At 47.4% G+C, this 17961-nt stretch overlaps 1 protein-coding gene across 1 annotated transcript in view; it reads right to left on the bottom strand.

The window, feature by feature from the left end:
• The window catches only part of LOC139373738 (inactive phospholipase C-like protein 2), a 46466-nt gene that overhangs the window by 16319 nt on the left and 12186 nt on the right, over nucleotides 1-17961 (bottom strand). Inside the window, exons 2-9 of the mRNA XM_071114664.1 lie at nucleotides 12645-12746; nucleotides 12267-12416; nucleotides 11765-11925; nucleotides 10707-11463; nucleotides 6241-7455; nucleotides 5686-5935; nucleotides 5102-5388; nucleotides 2017-2220 (exon numbers count right to left, since the gene is read on the bottom strand). Coding sequence (XP_070970765.1) covers nucleotides 2017-2220; nucleotides 5102-5388; nucleotides 5686-5935; nucleotides 6241-7455; nucleotides 10707-11463; nucleotides 11765-11925; nucleotides 12267-12416; nucleotides 12645-12746 — 3126 coding nt within the window. The remainder of the gene's footprint in view (nucleotides 1-2016; nucleotides 2221-5101; nucleotides 5389-5685; nucleotides 5936-6240; nucleotides 7456-10706; nucleotides 11464-11764; nucleotides 11926-12266; nucleotides 12417-12644; nucleotides 12747-17961) is intronic.

Below are 17961 nucleotides of genomic sequence, written 5' to 3'. Positions count from 1 at the left end.
AGAGAGAGGGGGAAGGGAGATAGAGGAGAGGGAGGGGGGGAAGGGAGATAGAGGAGAGGGCCATAGAGAAAGAGAAGGCAGAGCGAGAGAGAGGGGGGGAAGGGAGATAGAGGAGAGGGCCATAGAGAAAGAGAAGGCAGAGCGAGAGAGAGAGGGGGAAGGGAGATAGAGGAGAGGGCCATAGAGAAAGAGAAGGCAGAGCGAGAGAGAGAGGGGGAAGGGAGATAGAGGAGAGGGCCATAGAGAAAGAGAAGGCAGAGCGAGAGAGAGAGGGGGAAGGGAGATAGAGGAGAGGGCCATAGAGAAAGAGAAGGCAGAGCGAGAGAGAGGGGGAAGGGAGATAGAGGAGAGGGCCATAGAGAAAGAGAAGGCAGAGCGAGAGAGAGGGGGAAGGGAGATAGAGGAGAGGGAGGGGGGGAAGGGAGATAGAGGAGAGGGAGGGGGGGAAGGGAGATAGAGGAGAGAGAGAGGGGGAAGGGAGATAGAGGAGAGGGCCATAGAGAAAGAGAAGGCAGAGCGAGAGAGAGAGGGGGAAGGGAGATAGAGGAGAGGGCCATAGAGAAAGAGAAGGCAGAGCGAGAGAGAGAGGGGGAAGGGAGATAGAGGAGAGGGAGGGGGGGAAGGGAGATAGAGGAGAGGGCCATAGAGAAAGAGAAGGCAGAGCGAGAGAGAGAGGGGGAAGGGAGATAGAGGAGAGGGCCATAGAGAAAGAGAAGGCAGAGCGAGAGAGAGAGGGGGAAGGGAGATAGAGGAGAGGGCCATAGAGAAAGAGAAGGCAGAGCGAGAGAGAGGGGGAAGGGAGATAGAGGAGAGGGCCATAGAGAAAGAGAAGGCAGAGCGAGAGAGAGAGGGGGAAGGGAGATAGAGGAGAGGGCCATAGAGAAAGAGAAGGCAGAGCGAGAGAGAGAGAGGGGGAAGGGAGATAGAGGAGAGGGCCATAGAGAAAGAGAAGGCAGAGCGAGAGAGAGAGGGGGAAGGGAGATAGAGGAGAGGGCCATAGAGAAAGAGAAGGCAGAGCGAGAGAGAGAGGGGGAAGGGAGATAGAGGAGAGGGAGGGGGGGAAGGGAGATAGAGGAGAGGGAGAGGGGGAAGGGAGATAGAGGAGCGGGCCCGAGAGAAAGAGAAGGCAGAGCGAGAGAGAGAGGGGGAAGGGAGATAGAGGAGAGGGCCATAGAGAAAGAGAAGGCAGAGCGAGAGAGAGAGGGGGAAGGGAGATAGAGGAGAGGGCCATAGAGAAAGAGAAGGCAGAGCGAGAGAGAGCGGGGGAAGGGAGATAGAGGAGAGAGAGAGGGGGAAGGGAGATAGAGGAGAGGGCCATAAAGGAGAGGGCCATAGAGAAAGAGAAGGCAGAGCGAGAGAGAGCGGGGGAAGGGAGATAGAGGAGAGGGAGGGGGGGAAGGGAGATAGAGGAGAGGGAGGGGGGGAAGGGAGATAGAGGAGAGGGAGCGGGGGAAGGGAGATAGAGGAGAGGGAGGGGGGGAAGGGAGATAGAGGAGAGGGAGGGGGGGAAGGGAGATAGAGGAGAGGGAGGGGGGGAAGGGAGATAGAGGAGAGGGAGGGGGGGAAGGGAGATAGAGGAGAGGGAGCGGGGGAAGGGAGATAGAGGAGAGGGAGCGGGGGAAGGGAGATAGAGGAGAGGGAGCGGGGGAAGGGAGATAGAGGAGAGGGAGCGGGGGAAGGGAGATAGAGGAGAGGGAGCGGGGGAAGGGAGATAGAGGAGAGGGAGGGGGGGAAGGGAGATAGAGGAGAGGGAAGGGAGATAGAGGAGAGGGAGGGGGGGAAGGGAGATAGAGGAGAGGGAGGGGGGGAAGGGAGATAGAGGAGAGGGAGCGGGGGAAGGGAGATAGAGGAGAGGGAGCGGGGGAAGGGAGATAGAGGAGAGGGCCATAGAGAAAGAGTAGTTAAAAACATCAAAGAATCAGAAAGAAACAATCAACTTCATTTAATTTGTATTCACAACCCAAAGCCCTACAAAAAAATTGAATGTGAAGGATTGATTAATTTATTATTTCTCACCATTTCGTAAGTGGACACCACCCTGCGTAGGACGTCCGGCAGGGGCCCTTGAGACTCCATGGAGGGGTACTGCTCCTTCAACTCAAACAGCAGCAGGGGGGCCCCGTCAGCACCCGAAACTCGGGCCCCCAGGGCCAACACACACTGCATGAGGTTAGCCACCGCTGACACCCCACACAGATCCCTGAACACTGCCACCGAGTTCTACAGGGACAGAGAGAGAAAGCGAGGCGAGGGGGGGGGGGGGGGTTAAGGCAGCACGCATATGTACAGTGCCTACGAAAAGTATTAAGACCTCTTGACATTTTCCACACTTTGTTACGTTACATCCTTATTCTAAAATGGATTAAAATAGTTTCCCCCCCCGCATCAATCTACACACAATATCCCATAATGAAAAAAACTGTTAATAATTTAAATTTGCCAATTTATTAAAAATACAAAATTGAAATATCACACTTAAATAAGTATTCATACCCTTTACTCAGTACTTTGTTGAAGCACCTTTGGCAACGATTTCAGCCTCGAGTCTTATTGGGTATGATGCTACAAGCTTCGCACACCTATATTTGGGGAGTTTCTCCCATTCTTCTCTGCAGATCCTCTCAAGCTCTGTCAGGTTGGATGGGGAGCGTTGCTGCACAGCTATTTTCAGGTCTTTCCAGAGATGTTCAATTGGATTCAAGTCCGGGCTCTGGCTGGGCCACTAAAATACATTGAGACTTGTCCCGAAGCTATTCCTGCGTTGTCTTGGGTGTGTGCTTAGGGTCGTTGTCCTGTTGGAAGGTGAACCTTTGCCCCAGTCTGAGGTCCTGAGCGCTCTGGAGCAGGTTTTCATCAAGGATCTCTCTGTACTTTGCTCCGTTCATCTTTGTCTCAATCCTGACTGGTCTCCCAGTCCCTGCCTCTGAAAAACATTCCCACAGCATGATGCTGCCTCCACCATGCTTCACTGTAGGGAAGGTGCCAGGTTTCCTCCAGACGTTACCTTGGCATTCAGGGTAAAGACTTCAATCTTGGTTTCATCAGACCAGAAAATCTTGTTTCTCATGGTCGGAGAGCTTTTAGGTGCCTTTTGGCAAACTCCAAGTGGGCTGTCATATGCCTTGCACTGAGGAGTGGCTTCTGTCTGGGCACTCTACCATAAAGGCCTGATTGGTGGAGTGCTGCAGAGATGGTTGTCCTTCTGGAAGGTTCTCCCATCTCCTCAGAAGAAGTCTAGAGCTCTATCAGATTGACCATAAGGTTCTTGGTCACCTCCCTTACCAAGGCCCATCTCAGTTTGGCTGGGTGGCCAGCTCTAGGAAGAGTCTTGGTGGTTCCAAACTTCTTCCATTTAAGAATGATGGAGGCCACAGTGTTCTTGGGGACCTTCAATGCTGCAGACATTTTTTGGTACCCTTCCCCAGATCTGTGCCCTGACACAATCCTTTCTCGAACCTCTACGAACAATTCCTTCGACCTCATGGTTTGGTTTTTGCTCTGACATGTGCTGTCAACTGTGGGACCTTATATAGACAGGTGTGTGCATTTCCAAATTATGTCCAATCAATTGAATTTACCACAAGTGGACTCCAATCAAGTTGTAGAAACATCTCAAGGATGATCAATGGAAACAGGATGCACCTGAGTTCAATTTCGAGTCTCATAGTAAAGGGTCTGAATACTTATGTAAATAAGGTATTTCTGTTTTTTATTTTTCATACATTGGCTAAACTTTCTGTTTTTGCCTTGTCATAATGGTGTATCGTGTGTAGATTGCTGATAAAATAATAATATTTAATCCATTTTAGAATAAGGCTATAATGTAACAAAATGTGTAAAAAGTGAAGGGGTCTGAATCATTTCTGAAGGCACCATACACACACACACACACACACACACGCACACACACACACACACACACACACACACACACACACACACACACACACACACACACACACACACACACACACACACACACACACACACACACACACACACACACACACACACACACACACACACACACACACACACACACTTTCCCTGTATTGGTGATGCAGTGGGATTACATACTGCAATCCCCTACTGTGTGATTAGAGTTGCTGAGGGTTTATTCATGGAACAAACTGTCACATGGTTTCCTGGGATACCATCACTGAGAGAACATCTGATTGAATTTTAGAAGCTTTATGAGTACATAATTAAAGAGACAACCACAAATCGAATGTGTCACTACCACACTAATTAAATGAATGATTATTATGGTCATTCAACCTCTAAAATCTAAATCAAAAAGTTTGATTTAACAACTGACATTGACAGAGAGGCTGTTCTAATCTCTTCATGATGTCATGATGCTTGCCTTCAGAGTTTACTTCTGTTTAGGTGTGTGTGTGTGTGTGTGTGTGTGTGTGTGTGTGTGTGTGTGTGTGTGTGTGTGTGTGTGTGTGTGTGTGTGTGTGTGTGTGTGTGTGTGTGTGTGTGTGTGTGCGCGTGTGCATGCATGCATACCCACTTATGTCCATACGTAGCTATGTGCGTACATGCAATTGTGTGTGTGTGTGTGTGTCTTCACTATCTGTTTGCATTAGTGCATTAGTCTATGACATCATAGTCTGGCATGAATCCCAGTCATCTCCAGCCTAACAGATTAGAGCAACTCCATATCACTTAGACAGCCAGACTAATGGTAACAGGTACCATAACCTTTCCATAACCTTACCATAACCTTTCCATAACCTTTCCATAACCTTACCATAATCTGTCAGTCTAAAGCAGAGCTTCATAGATCAGGCTAAATTGCCAGTTTAGACACAGTAAATATTATCTCACTGGTTCTGTGTTGTTTTCCTCCATTCAGTCTGCAGCTGTTGATGTCTCTGGAGGAATGACCATGTCAGCCATCTTTAGCTGAGTCATAATTTAGTGATCACTGAGATTGGACCCTCAAGGAGTTGGGATATATACCTGAAGTTGACTTGGCTATTCTGAGCTGGACATCATCTGTTGTAAATACAGGTATACAGGTATTTCTGTCCTTCAATCTGAAAATGGTGACTGTCTATATGACAAATGACTATCCTCCTCTCCTCCTCACCTGCATGTTCTCCCGCATGTCTGTGGCTTCCTTCAATGACGGGGCCGCCATTTTGAAAACATCATCCAAGGCTTTGACCCCCAGGTCCCTGAGTGCAGCGTACTCCCTCCCTCGCCTCGCCTTTCGCACAGACAGCCCTCGCTTGTGGGACTTGCCCCCTCCTCTCCGGTTGGTGAGAGCCACATGGACGAACAGCCGGGCGTAGGGGAGGTCCTCCCCCATCAGAGACTGTAATGGTACGTGCCGGTAGCCTGGCTGTAAGCACTCCAGGGGAATGGTATACTGACCTGTGGTAAAACAGGGGAGATTAAAATTGATGTACAGTGGTGTTAGACAATGAAATGACCATGAGAAGATGGTGAATGTTCACTCACTCTTTAACTGCTACCAAGTGTTTTTTTATCTTAGCTAGTGATACTTCCCCAGTGAACTAGCGATGACCTTCATATGGCTGAAAAGTTGTTGTAGTATCACTAGTTCAACCCAAAGCAGACTGGACACCGGACTAGCAGTCCGTGCAGAGATGACCTTCGCCCTCCCGCCACTACTGACCTGCTGACCTTTGCCCTCGTTCCAGTACTAACCTATGAACTCGTCCCCTATGAATTCATCATCAAGCACCACGAAGCGCACCATGGCCAGCTCAGGCAGGTTGATCTGGAACTCAAAGCTTTCGTCGAAGATGGGGTTGTCTCCGTTCTCCACCACCGTGCGGGTGCGGCGCTCGGCACAGTCGGCAGGGATACCATGGATCTCCACGTAGACGTACGGGTCCACCACATCTCCTTTAGCTCCAGAACCACACGGGCGGGGCAAGTTCTGACCACTGATCACCTGCATGGATGGATTGGTTTGTTGATTGTTTGAGTGTCAATTTGTGTGTTAGTTTGTTTGTCTGTTTGATTGTTCATTTGTTTGTTTGATTGAAATGTTCCCACATCTTATTTTAATTTAGGTGCAAGAGAAGTGTACTAAATTACAAACAATACCATTCAACCATGAAGGAGTCAACCAGCCAGGCAGTGTGTAGGAGCCTCTATTAACCATGAAGGAGTCAACCAGCCAGGCAGTGTGTAGGAGCCTCTATTAAACTGATAGAAATAGACAGACCACATGGTGGTAATCTGCTAGCCACTCACCTTAACATGGAGCAGCTGAGGGGACACACCCGGCACAGATTCTCTTGTATTGGCACTGAAATATGAAACCTCCTGTCGCATGATGGTGGGTCGCAGCACGTACCCACAATTCCCGTTCTGGCGGAACCAGGCGATGTTTAGGTCCATCATCAACCCGGGCGTCTGGTAGTTCATAGCCACAATTTGGCAACCGCACTTCCACAGGTCCTGTGGGTTCATGTTGCTGGAGTCGATGCGCATGGCGCTGGGGTAGACCCGCGACAGGAAGCGCTTGTTGTAGTTGACAAAGTCTCCCGGGCGCTCGCTGGCGCAGCGCACCGCTAGGGTCTCGTTGAACGAGCAGAACTCCCAGGGTTTCTGGGTTGAGAAAGACTTCTGGAAGTCCGTGAAGCGTACCGACTTGCACAGAGTCACCAAGTCCGAGAGCTCCTTCAGAAGATGGAACCGTTTAGAGGGAGGAGCAGGGGTCAGGGTTTTCACGCTACTAGTAACACCCCCCCCGCCACCTTTCTGTCCCCCCTCCCCTCCTCCTCCTTCACTGTTACCAGCCTTCATCCTCTGGAACATCTCCGCCCCCTCGTCTTCATCAGTCACATCCCCCTCCGTCTCACCACACCCCTCCTTCAACTTCTGCCCCTTCAGAAGGATCTTGCCCCTCAGGGCATGGGGCGAGGGCAGGTACCCCTCCCCTTCCCCGAGGGGCCCTGTGTACAACCTCTCCCCTAGTATCCTCCTCAGGTGCTGGAGCATGACTCTCTGCTGGCAGGGGGAGCAGTGGTTCTCCAAGCACAGGATTAGAGGACACTCTGACGCTGCGAATGAAAAGCACCCAATCACGTCCAGGACACAGCGGAACAGGACAGGCGAGGTGAGGGTGTAACCAGTATAAACCACGGGTTCGTCGTCAGGGCCGTCCCACACGTCCACCTCCACACACCTGCAGCCCATCTTTAAAGCCCGGATGTAGCCGGTGATGTCAGAGGGCCCCCTGAACTGGTCCTCGATGAGGTAGGTGTTGTGGGAAGAGTTGATGTAGTAGTGGGATAAGGGCTGGCTCATGTCCTGGCACATCTGGCTGTGCTCCGGGTCAAACAAGTGGCACTCCATGGACGTAAGATAGCTGGTGAAACCGTCCAATGAGAGGCAGCCCTGGCGACGGCCCTCCTCCGACGGCTCGTGGGATTGGATGAGCTCCAGACTGGTTTCTTCAGTCACCTAGACAGGGAGGTGAGAGCAAAACAGAGAGATTCTCTTGAAGTGACATACAGTACCAGTCAAAAGTTTGGACACACCTACTAATTACAGGTTATTTCGTTATTTTTTACTATTTTCTACATTTTAGAATAATAGTGAAGACATCAAAACTATGAAATAACACATGGAATCATGTAGTAACCAAAAATTAGTTAAACAAATCAAAATGTATTTTATATTTGAGATTCTTCAAAGTAGCCACCCTTTGACTTGATGACAGCTTTCCACACTCTTGGCAATCTCTCAACCAGATTCATTAGGTAGTCACCTGGAATGCATTTCAATTAACAGTTGTGCCTTGATAATTTGTGGAATTTCTTTCCTTAATGCATTTGAGCCAATCAGTTGTGTTGTGACATGGTAGGGGTGATTTCCCCCTCTAGGGGAGGGGGGAATCTGTGCCGTATACAGAAGATAGCTCTATTTGGTAAAAGACCAAGTCCATATTATGGCAAGAACAGCTCAAATAAGCAAAGAGAAATGGCAGTCCATCATTACTTTAAGACATGAAGGTCAATCAATACAGAACATTTCAAGAACTTGCAATCCAAATTTGAGATTTTTGGTTCCAACCACCGTGTCTTTGTGAGACGCAGAGTAGGTGAACAGATGATCTCTGCATGTGTGGTTCCCACCGTGAAGCATGGGGGAGGAGGTATGATGGTGCTTTGCTGGTGACATTCATTTATAATTCAAGGCACACTTAACCAGCATGGCTACCACAGCATTCTGCAGCGATTCGCCATCCCATCTGGTTTGCGCTTAGTGGGACTATCATTTGTTTTTCAACAGGACAATGACCCAACACACCACCAGGCTGTGTAAGGGCTATTTGACCAAGAAGGAGAGTGATGGAGTGCTGCATCAGATGACCTGGTCTCCACAATCCCCCAACTTCAACCCAATTGAGATAGTTTGGGATGAGTTGGACCGCAGAGTGAAGGAAAAGCAGTCAACAAGTGCTCAGCATATGTGGGAACTCCTTCAAGGCTGTTGGAAAAGCATTCCAGGTGAAGCTGCTTGAGAGAATTCCAAGAGTCTGCAAAGTTGTCATCAAGGGAAATGGTGGCTACTTTGAAGAATCTCAAATATACTTTGATTTGTTTAACACTTTTTTGGTTCTTACATGATTCCATATGTGTTATTTCATAGTTTTGATTTCCTCACTATTATTCTACAATGTAGAAAATAATACAAATAAAGAAAAACCCTTGAATGAGTAGGTGTGTCCAAACTTTTGACTAGTACTGTAGTTATATTCGGTAAAACCTGACACAACAACTGTCCATTGGAGTTATGGCTGTTATGGTGACCATTTTACCGCCATACCGGTGGTCACGAGTCATGACTGCAGTCAAATTCTACATGACCGTTTAGTCACGGTAACTAGGCATCTCCAAAACTGTGCTCTCATGCTGCTGATGGTTATTAGAAGCATACCAAACTTGCTAATTGCCAGTCTCTAATGGCCTGGTATTCAGAGCTCTATTGTTCCTCTAATTACTAATTACTAATTGCGCAACATTTCTACGGGCTATGCAATTGCAAATCTCAACTTTACTAATATTAAGCACATTGCTTCGCTTTACAACATGAGTATAGCCTACCTAGCTGGCATGAAAATGAACAACGGGAAAAGCGTCCTCCATTATCTATTTAAGTGCAAAAATGATACGTATTTTTTCTAAATCAAAACTAATTTCACACATATATTATGTAATATATGTAAAGACAAGATTAAATTAAGAATAGTCTGATGGCTGACAATATTATAATTTATGAATTATGTATTATCACTGAATGATGCCCAGCATAAGGCAAGAAGCAGCACATTCTTTTTCCCCAGACTTTTTCAAATCGTAGTCACACACATCACGTAGCCTAGCCCATAGGTCTATATGTTTTGATAAGGTTTGTATCACAACTAAAGTGGCCAAATAACTCCAAATGTAGCCTAGGCCTAGCACCATGGAACACGCTTAGAGAGCACGTAGCCTACAGAGCCTAGTGAAAGATGTGTTCTTATAAACTCAGTCATTACACAATCATGTGTGAAAACAGTTTTGACTGGCCACTATTTAAAAGAGGATCCTAGCTTTCTCGTGCTGCTAGTAGGCCCAGGCTATAACAGATACGTTTCTTCTTTATTTGCATGGGAAAAATGTGGCCTTTTATAAACATATTTCAAGCAACTATACTGCACTTTATATGACTGGAGACATTAGCAGAATCTTTTATAATATGTCAAATTTAAGGCTAGTCAACTCTGCTGACACTGACAAACAATCAATAAAAACGCCGTTGTCAAATAAAATAGGCTGGAGAGAAGGGAAGACACAAATATACAAATATAGTATGACGTCCAACTAAACTGGAGGACGAAATGATTGTCCAAAAACATACAGACCCAACAATGATAAATATTGAATAGGCACAGTGCGCATAAATAACTCTAAATTAAGCATATGGGAGGACATGTGTCTTTAACTGCTGAACACAGAATAGTGCGAACTCCCTCAGAAAATATCCTTTCTATTTTATTCAGCTACTGTATGTTCAATTGCATTATTCATACTATAAAATAATGAACTAGTGTAGCCCACAGCCATATGGCATAGCCTCAGAATATGCTATTCTGTTATTCTGAAATAGGCTTCATTTCACTTCACTTTCTTTAAACCTGTCTAAAATAAATCATGGATTTACTGTGAAGGTGTAGGCTATATTACATGGATTTACTGTGAAGTTGTAGGCTATATTACATGGATTTACTGTGAAGGTGTAGGCTATATTACATGGATTTACTGTGAAGGTGTAGGCTATATTACATGGATTTACTGTGAAGGTGTAGGCTATATTACATGGATTTACTGTGAAGGTGTAGGCTATATTACATGGATTTATTTAACTTGTTAAAATGTAGATGTTCCAAAGGGCTGCATCAGCAGCTTGAAGGCTGTGTGTGGAATTCAGGAGATGCTAAATGTGTTTATGTTAATTGTTGGTCAATTACCGTGAGATCGGCAGTTATTGCATGACAATCACCGGCTGACAAAATTGACCGCCACAGCCCTAATTGCAGGGACACTTTATTTCTTATCATCTAGACAGAGCTAAGAAGGACAAAAGAGAAGGAAAAGAGAGGAGAAACAGGGAGAGAGAAAACACAAGAACAGTTCTTCTGGTATAATATTCTTCTTCCCAATCCTTACCTGAGCCACGCCCTGCTCAGCCTCCAGGAACTTCATCAGATCCTTGGTATCCAGGAACTCCTTGTTGCTAGAGAACTGCACAAGCAGGAAGTAGATCTCCGGTCGGGTGCAAAGTTCGTGAAATACCTCAATGAACTCCTCCTTGGTGACCCTGTCCTCTATTTCTCCTCTTCTGTTGTCTGAGTTTCCTTTACCCACCACCTCAGTTCTAGTCCCAGCCCCATCTCCTTTACCGACCACCTCAGTTCTAGTCCCAGCCCCATCTCCTTTACCGACCACCTCAGTTCTAGTCCCAGCCCCATCTCCTTTACCGACCACCTCAGTTCTAGTCCCAGCCCCATCTCCTTTACCGACCACCTCAGTTCTAGTCCCAGCCCCATCTCCTTTACCGACCACCTCAATTCCATCCCCAGAACCAGTCCCAGCTCCAGCTACAACTGAAGTCCCAACCATTGCTTCAGGTAGAGCCACAGCCCCAACATCAGTTCCAGCTCCAGTTGTCCGAGCCCCCCTCGTCCTCTCTTTGATTCGATGGAGCTCCTTAAACCTGCGTTCTACTTTCCCACTCCTCACTCCAGGGTTAACACTCTTGATCAGTCCTACCGCCGACCGCAAACTGATCCCCTCCTCCTCTCTTCCACCGAGTCCATTTGAAACAACCTTAGAGGAGAACATCTCTGCTAACCAGACGAGACGAAGGCTGTCCTCACTGCTGGCTATCATATCCATGGCATGCTTCCCATACAGAATCAGATACCTAGGATGAGACAGAGAAGGATTACAAGGAGATGTCGTCATAATTTAAAGATACTAGGGTAGGGAATAAAATGGGAGATGAGCCAACTCTTCCAATTGTTTTCATTCACTTCATTGTCTCACTGGGACTTCCATTTCGGTGCCAGTGGATCTTCAGATTGTTACAGTATGACATCACTAGGCCATGGAGAGTTGGCTAAACTACAGCACAACCAGATCTGGCAACCCGGAAATACTTTGTCGACATGTATTCTACATCAAGATCTGGCAACCCAGCAAGACATTGACGACATGTATCCTACCTCAGGCCAGTTACCCAAACGTTGGCCACCTCTGCAGAGTTAGCTACCAGGTCCAGAGCTTCATAGGTCTCTCCGTAGATGATAGAGAAGGCACAGTCCTCAGAGATCTGGTCATAGATGCCGTTGGTCCTAAATGTCTCTGTGTTGCGGCCGGTGCGGACCTGGAATGACACAAAGAAGGATCCAATCAAAAGTCAGTGAAGGAACTCGGTGAAACAATAGGAACAGTATACAAGGAGTCAACTGTTCCTATTGTTTCACCGAGTTCCTTCACTGACTGATTGTTCTATTTGGCTCCAAGACAGTGCTGAAGAATAGTCAACTCCTGATGAGTGCAAACTCCATTTTAATGTCTTGCAGATTATCCAATTAAAATAGTTCTGGTTCAGTGCATAAACTCACTCATGGCATTCCCCAGCCATTGCATTTATCAGGAGTTAACTCTATTATGATTCATAGCATCCCTGTCTCCACTTTGTTCTCCTCCTGGGTGTGTACCTACCTCTCTGATGGAGGAGACGGCGATGCGGGCCTTATCTGACTCCTTCTTGGAGGGCTCCCATCGCAGGGCCTGCAGACTTGACTCCAGCAGGTAGTAGCGTTGGTAGACACGTGAGTTGGAGCGCACCTTCCGCAGCTCAGTACCCCTCACCTGACACAAACAGCACGTCAATTATGCACAGACCTTGATCCTATTCACTGGGAAGCAAACTGGACGAAATAGACTACCTGGCCAATGAAAAACGGCTGTTTTCGTTTTCCGTTGCGAAACGTTTTTCAACGGTGTGCACTAATGAATAACTGAAACCAACAGACACTGCCACAGCAGAACTGTATAACTAGTTTATAACTAGTGTGTGTAATAGGTGATGTTCCCCACCATAGCACTGATGCAGTCTGCAGCGCTGCTGATCTTCCTCTCAGAGAGACTGCTGCTGAAGGAGACCGTCTTCTTCCTCTCACGACCAGCACGAGAACCATCCTACAGAGAGACAGAGGGAGGTTCAAAGGGAGGGATGGAGGGAGGGAAACAGAGGGGAAGCGATAGGAGGAAATTGGGAAAGTGGAGAGAGAGTGGAGCAGAGGGAAAGGGAGAAAGATATTAATACAGATGAATCTACACTCCAACCAGCACAGGTTCATTACACTCTGTAGTTGTTTCTTCTGATATCATGTGTCAGAGTGCCTTTGCCCTTCACCCTTAATCAAACACTGATGGGCTTTGAGAATTCTAAATCCAAATCGTCTGAGTTCTAAACCACTCTTCCGCACAATCAACCACTCAAAAGGGCAGCTGAGAGAGAGAGAGAGAGAGAGAGAGAGAGAGAGAGAGAGAGAGAGAGAGAGAGAGAGAGAGAGAGAGAGAGAGAGAGAGAGAGAGAGAGAGAGAGAGAGAGAGAGAGAGAGAGAGAGAGAGAGAGAGAGAGAGAGAGAGAGAGAGAGAGAGAGAGAGAGAGAGAGAGAGAGAGATTAAAGGGAAGGATGACAACATTGTTTGGGGGTGGTGGGGTGGGTTTATTTAATTACAGATATATCTAGCTCTAGAAAAAAAATGTCAAAGAGAATCAGTAGCAGCATCAATGATGGAGTCTGACAGAATGATGGAGCATCAGGAAAGACAGAAGGAACACTGTTGCGTCCTGTAATCCAATCACGTTAACACACATTGAAAGGTGCCCTGACGCGGCCAATGACGACTGGCAACCTTATCATTCAGCCTAGTCAGTACACAAGAACAGATTTAAACCTAAAAAAATGTGGGCCTCCCGAGTGGTGCAGCGGTCTAAGGCACTGCAGTGCTTGAAGCATCACTACAGACCCGGGTTCGATCCCAGGCTGTGTTACAGCCAGCTGTGACCCGGCGACCCAATTGTCCCAGCGTCGTTAGGGGAGGGTTTGGCAGACTGGAATTTCCTTGTCCCTTCGTGCTCTAGCAGCTCCTTGTGGCAGGACGGCCAACTTCAAGCTGACTTCGGTCGCCAGCTGCACTGTTTCCTCTGACACATTGGTGAGGCTGGCTTCCGGGTTAAGTGAGCAGTGTGTCAAGAAGTTGTGCGGCTTGGCCTGGTCGTGTTTCAGAGGACGCATGGCTCTTGACCTTTGCCCTACGGACTCGGGAGAGGCAGTTGCAGCAGTGGGATAAGACTGTAACTACCAATTGGGGAGAAAAAGGGGTCAACCTTTTTATATATTTTTTATTATTCAGAATAAATTTAATATAAACCCACACAAAAACCCATAGAGAAATTCCTCATCTCCTTCTGTCTTCTGCATCTCCTTCTGTCTTCTGCATCTCCTTCTGTCTTCTGCATCTCCTTGTCTTCTGTCTTCTGCATCTCCTTTTGCCTTCTGCATCTCCTTCTGTCTTCTGCATCTCCTTCTGCATCTCCTTCTGTCTTCTGCATCTCCTTCTGTCTTCTGCATCTCCTTCTGTCTTCCGCATCTCCTTCTGCCTTCTGCATCTCCTTCTGCATCTCCTTCTGTCTTCTGCATCTCCTTCTGCCTTCTGCATCTCCTTCTGTATCTCCTTCTGTCTTCTGCATCTCCTTCTGCCTTCTGCATCTCCTTCTGCATCTCCTTCTGTCTTCTGCATCTCCTTCTGCCTTCTGCATTTCCTTCTGTCTTCTGCATCTCCTTCTGCCTTCTGCATCTCCTTCTGTCTTCTGCATCTCCTTCTGTCTTCTGCATCTCCTTTTGCCTTCTGCATCTCCTTCTGCCTTCTGCACCTCATTCTGCCTTCTGCACCTCCTTTTGCCTTCTGCATCTCCTTCTGCATCTCCTTCTGCCTTCTGCACCTCCTTTTTCCTTCTGCATCTCCTTCTGTCTTCTGCATCTCCTTCTGTCTTCTGCATCTCCTTCTGCCTTCTGCATCTCCTTATGTCTTCTGCATCTCCTTCTGCATCTCCTTCTGCCTTCTGCATTTCCTTCTGTCTTCTGCATCTTCTTCTGCCTTCTGCATCTCCTTCTGCCTTCTGCATCTCCTTCTGCCTTCTGCATCTCCTTCTGCCTTCTGCATCTCCTTCTGCCTTCTGCATCTCCTTCTGCCTTCTGCATCTCCTTCTGTCTTCTGCATCTCCTTCTGCATCTCCTTCTGCCTTCTGCATCTCCTTCTGCATCTCCTTCTGTCTTCTGCTTCTCCTTCTGTCTTCTGCATCTCCTTCTGCATCTCCTTCTGCCTTCTGCATCTCCTTCTGCATCTCCTTCTGTCTTCTGCATCTCCTTCTGTCTTCTGCATCTCCTTCTGCATCTCCTTCTGCCTTCTGCATCTCCTTCTGTCTTCTGCATCTCCTTCTGCCTTCTGCATCTCCTTCTGCCTTCTGCATCTCCTTCTGCCTTCTGCATCTCCTTCTGCCTTCTGCATCTCCTTCTGCATCTCCTTCTGTCTTCTGCATCTCCTTCTGCATCTCCTTCTGTCTTCTGCATCTCCTTCTGCCTTCTGCATCTCCTTCTGCATCTCCTTCTGTCTTCTGCATCTCCTTCTGCCTTCTGCATCTCCTTCTGCCTTCTGCATCTACTTCTGCTTTCTGCATCTCCTTCTGCATCTCCTTCTGCATCTCCTTCTGTCTTCTGCATCTCCTTCTGTCTTCTGCATCTCCTTCTGCCTTCTGCATCTCCTTCTGCATCTCCTTCTGTCTTCTGCATCTCCTTCTGCATCTCCTTCTGCCTTCTGCATCTCCTTCTGTCTTCTGCATCTTCTTCTGCCTTCTGCATCTCCCTCTGCCTTCTGCATCTCCTTCTGCCTTCTGCATCTCCTTCTGCCTTCTGCATCTCCTTCTGTCTTCTGCATCTCCTTCTGCATCTCCTTCTGCCTTCTGCATCTCCTTCTGCATCTCCTTCTGTCTTCTGCTTCTCCTTCTGTCTTCTGCATCTCCTTCTGCATCTCCTTCTGCCTTCTGCATCTCCTTCTGCATCTCCTTCTGTCTTCTGCATCTCCTTCTGTCTTCTGCATCTCCTTCTGCATCTCCTTCTGCCTTCTGCATCTCCTTCTGTCTTCTGCATCTCCTTCTGCCTTCTGCATCTCCTTCTGCCTTCTGCATCTCCTTCTGCCTTCTGCATCTCCTTCTGTCTTCTGCATCTCCTTCTGCATCTCCTTCTGTCTTCTGCATCTCCTTCTGCATCTCCTTCTGTCTTCTGCATCTCCTTCTGCCTTCTGCATCTCCTTCTGCATCTCCTTCTGTCTTCTGCATCTCCTTCTGCCTTCTGCATCTCCTTCTGCCTTCTGCATCTCCTTCTGCTTTCTGCATCTCCTTCTGCATCTCCTTCTGCATCTCCTTCTGTCTTCTGCATCTCCTTCTGCCTTCTGCATCTCCTTCTGCATCCTGCATCTCCTTCTGCCTTCTGCATCTCCTTCTGCATCTGCGTCAACCTTGTTCAGAAGCTCTAGATGAAACTGTGTGCTAAATGACCATGTCATTTTGTTAAGGTTGCCTGCATCATCAACTGATCAGGGTCAAAGGTTAGTTGGCTAGTCAGGCATGAGCAAATGAAAAGCCCCTTTGCCTGTTCACTGTAAACTGTAGGACTGTTCAGTAGAAAGAGGGAGAGAAAGAAAGGGAAAGAGAGAGGGAAAGAGAGAGAGGGGTGAAAGAGATTGAGCGAGAGAGGAAGAAAGAGTGGGAGACGGGGGAAAGAGAGAATGTGGAAATTCCTGTTATGTATACTTGAGTGTGGTCACAGAGGTGAGAAGGGGAGAATTGGCCCAGCGTCGTCCGGGTTAGGAGAGTGTTTTCTCCGACACATTGGTGTGGCTGGCTTCTGGGTTAAGTGGGTGGGTCTTGAGAAGCGAGGTTTGGCGGGTCATGTTTCAGAGGACGCATGACTCGACCTTCGCCTCCCAAGCCCTTTAGGCGGCGAGTAAGACAAGGTTGAAATTGGGGAGAAAAATGGGGTAAAATACCCCCCCAAAAAAATGTATAGTTGTCTATCCCTGTACCAAAACTAGATTTCCCATGTGGACACATGAGAATGTTTGATCAGTGACACATTGTAACCACTGCATGAACAACCAGAAAGAGAGAGAACGGTGGTGGTGTTTAAGTCCCTGCTCCTTCATGTGACTCCACCTCAAACAGATGTTCTCCCAACAGGGATCAATGATGTCTGATCATCTTATCTCCTTTATCAACTCATGGTTCCCTCTTCTCTATTCCCTCTCTTTTCTTGTTCCTGGAAGAGAAAGAATGAGTATCCCTTGTCTTTCTGCTGTTTCTATGAGAATATCATGGCAGAAACACTGGTTGCGCACACAGACAGACAACTGTACTAGATACAGAGCTGCACTGCTGTCAAAGAAAATCAATGTGGCACTAAATCTACAGTACCAGTAGGGTTTCTCCACAGCCATTCACACCCAAGTGAAATCACTGGACATACAGGAAATACCATCCAAATGCATTTAAAGACTTGTTTCTCTCGCAGTTCAAAGACCTGTGTCTATTCTATGTATAGCTTAAAAGTCAGATTAATGTTATTGGTACCAAATGGCACCCTACTCCCTATGTAGTGCCGTACCCTATGGGCCCTGGTCGAAAGTAGTGCACTATAGGGAAATAGGGTGCTATTTGGGACGCAGGGAGACAGTAACAGACTCTAGAACTAGGATATGTAGTTCTATGAGGTTCATGTGGTAGCCTCACACCAGCAGAGGTTTGCGTGTCTGTTAGGCTGGAGGAGCAAATGCCATGTGACCTATTCACTGATTAAATTGAAGTCTGTATAGGGCCACTTCATACTGTATGTAATAAACTCACAAAAAAAAGAAACGTCCTCTCACTGTCAACTGAGTTTATTTTCAGCAAACTTAACATGTGTAAATATTTGTATGAACATAACAAGATTCAACAGACATAAACTGAACAAGTTCCACAGACATGTGACTAACCTGAACTGGGATAATGTGTCCCTGAACAAAGGGGGGTCAAAATCAAAAGTAACAGTCGGTATCTGGTGTGGCCACCAGCTGCATTAAGTACTGCAGTGCATCTCCTCCTCATGGACTGCACCATATTTGCCAGTTCTTGATGTGAGATGTTACCTCACTCTTCCACCAAGGCACCTGCAAGTTCCCAGACATTTCTGGGGGTGAATGGCCCTCACCCTCTGACCCAACAGGTCCCAGACGTGCTCAATGGGATTGAGATCCGGGCTCTTCGCTGGCCATGGCTGAACACTGACATTCCTGTCTTGCAGGAAATCAT

The sequence above is a fragment of the Oncorhynchus clarkii genome, chromosome 18 (genome assembly GCF_045791955.1).
Source record: "Oncorhynchus clarkii lewisi isolate Uvic-CL-2024 chromosome 18, UVic_Ocla_1.0, whole genome shotgun sequence".
In the NCBI taxonomy this organism is placed as follows: Eukaryota; Metazoa; Chordata; class Actinopteri; order Salmoniformes; family Salmonidae; genus Oncorhynchus; species Oncorhynchus clarkii.
This window is presented reverse-complemented; position numbering and strand designations above follow the sequence as displayed.